Source organism: Bremia lactucae, linkage group LG7 (assembly GCF_004359215.1).
Source record: "Bremia lactucae strain SF5 linkage group LG7, whole genome shotgun sequence".
NCBI lineage: Eukaryota > Oomycota > Peronosporomycetes > Peronosporales > Peronosporaceae > Bremia > Bremia lactucae.
The window spans coordinates 154,200-159,825 of NC_090616.1; the positions used below are offsets into that span (position 1 = coordinate 154,200).

The 5,626-nt window shown below is 42.3% G+C and overlaps 1 protein-coding gene across 1 annotated transcript; it reads right to left on the bottom strand.

Annotated features, from left to right (window-relative positions):
- Positions 1-1,462: 1,462 nt before the first annotated feature.
- On the bottom strand, positions 1,463-2,566 carry CCR75_005779 (uncharacterized protein; the record flags this gene model as incomplete). Its single annotated transcript, XM_067963854.1, has 1 exon — positions 1,463-2,566. One exon carries the CDS (start codon positions 2,564-2,566, stop codon positions 1,463-1,465), a length of 1,104 nt encoding a protein of 367 aa, XP_067815982.1.
- Between the last annotated feature and the right edge of the window lie 3,060 nt (positions 2,567-5,626).

Here is a 5,626-nt window from a genome sequence, read left to right on the forward strand (position 1 = left end):
ATTCTTCATGCGATGGAATTTAAAATGATGGTTCTGACCAATCAACATCATTTTAAAATTAAGTGGTCACATAGTGACCACTCCATCCAATGATAGTCAGAGTGATTGTCGTTTAAGGGAGGGGTGATGTAACGGGGTGTATCGTTACATGAAATTAACACTTAAAGGTTGTTAATTAATATATTATCTATATGGTAGATAATATTTGGAGGATATTACTTTATATAGTAATATTCAGAATTCTTATCCATAAATAGGTATAGACCATTATATCTATTTATTCCGCAGACTAATCAGCTGTAGGAGTCATCAAAGATAAAGTTACAGATAAGATAGAGATTAGATTTCAATTACATGTTTAGTATTAGATTATAATTAAGTTAGTATTTACAAAGAACAAGAGACACTTAATTATATTAATACAGTTTTAATTTTTACCCTCTTAAAGCTAGTTGCCTTAAGAGGAGTCTTCCTCTGCACGTACTAGTGTACGTGAAATAACGTAAGGCACCACTCGCAACTGAAGCAGTGCGAAGTGGACTTGTACTGAAACAGTACAAGTCGTAGTGCCCCGTTACAAATAGAGCTAAGTGACTCTGAGTCTGAAAGTCTTCCTCTGACTTTAGGAACGAGGTAGCTCCGCTACGTCGCGTTTGCTTCTTGACTACGCAAAATAAGCAACAGTGATGGCGAACCTGTCAAATAGGGCAAAGAGACTGCGTCTTGCGAAAAGCGCGAAATGCGTTGCTTGTGAGTGTAAAGCGGAAGCGAGGATAAATAATCTAACCGCGTCAAAAAAAAAATCTGATTGGTTAATATTTGATATAATTTGGTGCCGTTAACCAAAATGGTAACATTTCCCTATAATAAGCATCTTTTAATAACTTTACTTTACATATCCAATATTACCATACCAGATAGGAAATTGTTCAAAGGCGGTATCGTTTCTCGCAGGTGTAGTTGAAGCAGACAGACGATACGCCCTTAGGCAATCGTGACTTATATACATGTCAATGGCCGTCACGCCTACTGCAACTGAAAGTGTCGGCAGCGACACCCTAAAAAACCCCGAAGGAGGGGGCCATTTCGCATTGTAATTAAAAAGCCTTTACCAAGCTCTCCACTGATCTGCTGCTGTAAATTGCATTTCATTTTATTAACGACTTAAATGTCAAGAATCGTGTGCGATCGGTACGGTTTTTGTCAGCTCTATTGGCTTCGGGCCAAAGATATTTAGCACACTTCTTCGGCACAGAGGTCGTTTGCATCAAAACGCGTTTGGGTGACGCCATTTGCACTCAGCTTTTACATTGATGCGTGAGCCTCCGCTTGTTTCGTTTACGCATTAAAATTAAGTTCCAATCTGTACATCACGAGAACCATCACGGACAATTGGCTACGCCGTTACAGCCACCACACTTGGATAAGTTGCCGCAATATATCAAACGCAGTTGACCATATATTACTTACGCGCTTTTCTTCTTTTTCGTTTTGTGCTACCACTACCGCCGCAGTGTCGACGGCGGTGAATCGAACCCCTTTTCTTAATAATCTCTCCATTCCAACGTTTCGCACGCGTGAGAATAAGCAAGTATGCTGGGATTGACATCATCGCAATTGCTCCAGGAATATAATGAGCAGCAGCGCCAAAATTTTCAGAAACAAGTGACAGCGCAGCGGTCATCGAAGTTTCATGACCATTTTCCTGTTGTTGATCACTTTCTGCATTTTCTAGCTGCAGCTCACACATTTGACGCCACTCACGCGTCTGGTTCACTTCTGTAAAATTATTTTTAGCACTCTCATTTCCATTCTTTGGAAACACTGCTACCGCGTCAGTAAGTCGTCCCACGAAGGCATGAGGTGTAAATTCCTCGATTGATCCTTGAGAACGTGTCCAGCGTTGCACGAGGTACTCACGCCAATTAAAATTGTCAATTTCGTCTCCATGATACAAATTCGAAGCCGTGACTTTAAACAGAAAAAGAAAGACGGAGTTGGTACAATCGAAAACGCGACTGGCCAGGCCTTCTCGGTGATGCTGGAACTGCGCACGCTTGCCGTTAAGAGGATCCAGAAATACGTCAAGCACTGGCAGAGTAACGTCATCTAGTGCCTGTACGTTTTCTAGCACAAAGAGGCTGCGCTCAGGGCAGGCGTTTAATGGTGCAGCAATGGCCGCACGCAATCTTTGTTTGATGTCATAATTGGACAAGCGAGGAGAGGGTTCAAGGAGCGCCTGAAAGTCAACACTCTGTACTGTCTGCGGCGAGCGGGAGCTTCCAAAGAGCGACGAGGCCAAAGCACCAGCCAGCGATCGTAGCATATGGCTTGAATTTGAAAAAAAAACTAGCGCCAGGGGCTGTCGTCCGTCAAACTCATTTGCGATAAAGCGCTCCGTTAACGTCGACAGCGCGGGGGTCGAAGGGATGGGATCGATGCAAGTTTTAATATGCATTTCTAGGCGGGAAAAAAGGTCTTCCTTGGAAAAGTAAGCGCATTGCTGGCCCAATATAATGGGCAACAGAAGCAGCGATAGCGAGAGGAGGCTGTGGCGAAGCACCATTTTTGCTTTTTTTATTAATTGCAGGAAATAGGAATCGTACCTATCCGAGCTATTTATATATTATTGTTTCTATTGTGTGTCTTTAAATGAATAGCAAAGACTCGATTATCGTTTGCACGGTGGGACGATCCTTTAGAATATTTCGTGCAAGCGCAAATTTATGCCCTATTGAATGGCATGCTCTTATTCGTTGACGCTCATTAGTGAAGTGAGACTGCAACCAAAATCAAACTTGATGGCTCCATAGACCATTGCAGTTTCCAGCAACCTATTTCGTCAACTAAGGTAGCTTATAAATGCTAAATATATCCTCACGAGCAAATAAAGCCCTCTTTTTACTTGTTGCGGAGGTTCACTCTGTCCAAACTGACATGAGCTATAGGCAGCAGCAAATTAGCCATCAATTATCGAGAAGCCGTTCTTAAAATTATTAAGCTTATTGCCTTGAAACTGACTAAAGGGATGCAAGTATTACACGCTGTCATCACCTTAACTGGAAACGATATTCATCATCTTGATTCCGTTCAACAAATGGACATGTCATTACTCGTGTCCATATCGGTCAGCATTCAAAGAATATCTTGGACCCTCAAATTACAGCATACGTGTAACGGGGTGTATCGTTACATGAAATTAACACTTAAAGGTTGTTAATTAATATATTATCTAAAAGGTAGATAACATTTGGAGGATATTACTTTATATAGTAATATTCAGAATTCTTATCGATAAATAGGTATGGACCATTATATCTATTTATTCCGCAGACAAATCAGCTGTAGATGTAAACAAAAGAGAGAGACAGATAAGATAAGATAAGATAAGAATTCAATTGCATGTTTAGTATTAGTTTATAATATAGTTAGAGTTAACAAATAGAAAGAAGAGATACTTAATTATATTAAAACACTTTTCGTTTTACCCTCTTTAAGCTAGTTACCTTAAAGAGAAGTCTTCCTCTGCACGTACTAGTGTACGTGAAATAACGTAAGGCACCACTCGCAACTGAAGCAGTGGGAAGTGGGCTTGTACTGAAGCAGTACAAGTCGTAGTGCCCCGTTACAATACATATCGATGTCAATCGATTTGGTCACGTGCCACTTAAATGCGAAATTTTCTAGTTAATGTTGGTGTTGCCTATGTGACTGATTATTTATCGCTGCTGCTGCAGAGACTATTTCTGTAAAGCAATCCAAATTTACCAAATCGACAGGAATAAAAATAATATTTAACCACACAAGATGCATTACATTATCAATGACACCATAGTAAACTTGCTACATTCTGAAAAGCTCGAGCAGCAACAAAACAACTTCCAGACATTATTTTAATCCAAAGATGATAAGCATTACAAGCAGCTGAAAAATCCACTTGAGGAGTCAAATGTTACGATCACAAAAACTGCAAAAAGCTGCAGCCCGTCGAGGCAACCATCAGCAGAGGCAAGCCTCGTTCCACAAATTATTGCGTCACTTGATGATGCGCTTTAACCAAAATTATGTCGAGAAAGCGAACGCAGTGGCTTCGCAAATGTGAGGATGTAAAAGTTAGAGCCAATCGACCATTTAATTTATAACGAGCTCAAGATTGTTCTCATATGCTTCTCCTCGGATGTCTAATAACCGCGAACTTATACTTGCGCGTCCTTTACACTGACCGAAATTGCTTTCGTGTTGTGTCAGTAGATTTTTGCTATCTGGCGGCTCAACACCACAAGTTGAGCGTCGCTTTCAGCTTGATCAGCACATCTCGGAAGGACATCCTGTAAGACATAACATCATGTATTGGTGCAGTTAGTGCAATGTTTCAAACAGAGCTGAACGAGTGGAATAAGTTCATTGAAAGGAAATTGGCCAAAAGGTTGGACGAGGTGCGAGCATTGCCTTGATAAAGTTGCCTGGCTTCATCGCTTCATCTTATTTTTAGCAAAAGTTGACTTAGATAATTTAACGCCGCCCACCTTCTTTCTGTAGGCGGGCACGTCGTAATGCGGCCACGCTCTACTTAGGCACACCCTAGCACAGCGAGGAAGCGCTTAAACCTGCTTCTCTTGTGTGCAGTGAGGTAGTTGTGGTGGGCGCGTATAGCGACCTCACCCAACACACTAATAACTCTGGTTAAGTGTCGTCACGGGAGCGGTAACCCGTCTCCTCGTGCGCACTTACCAAGTAGGTAGTAGTTTTCAGACTGATTTATATTTAATAGAATTAAATACAAATACCTATCTTAACCAATTAAAATGTTATCTCTATAGATATCATTTAATATGTACTGCGAGCGTATCTGTATAGATACCTCGCGTAACGGATGATGCTAGCCGTCATCCCTCCTAATGTGAATGCACCCATGTGCTGTGCATCACATCCACAAGGGTTGGTCACAAATCTGCACCACACCCGAGTGTTGGGTCAAGTTACTTTTATTTAGTAATTGACCATCCTCTTAAGTACACCTAATGTACTTAACGGGGACTTTGTAACATTAGGGCAACTTTAGCCCGTTACACCATCTCCCGCTTTCAGAACGAATTTACATTTTTAAATTCGTGAAAGAGGAGAGAGGAACTGCCAGCAGCTTTACGTACCGCTAGTTCACTCGATCACTCTAGCGCACGTGTTTCCATACACGGCGCCCAAGATGCCCCCTAAAAGGGGCCACGTTGGTGGGTCGTCTGCGAAGACGCCCACTCAACCTCGCACTAAGCGCACGCGCCGCTTTAATTTGCCGGCCGCGTCGAATGCCTAAGTCGGAACGCAGACAGCCACTGCGGCTGTCACGTTATCAGGGCTAAAGGATTTATCCCACTTTTACAGTGAGGATGTTGATCCGTCGCTCATTGTCGAATACAATGAGTCGATACCGTTGCCGTCACCTCATAGTAGTTATGCGGACAACGAGCTCATGAGGAGTTTTGATGCGGCATTTGCCCATCTAAACTTCTCTCATGGCTAATAACAAGGAGACAGCAACATTTACGAATGCTGTCTCGTCGTCTGCGCTGGATAGCGCAGCGACAGGTAATGAGAGCGCTGCCCATAAAGGCGCAGCCGCTTCTCCGAT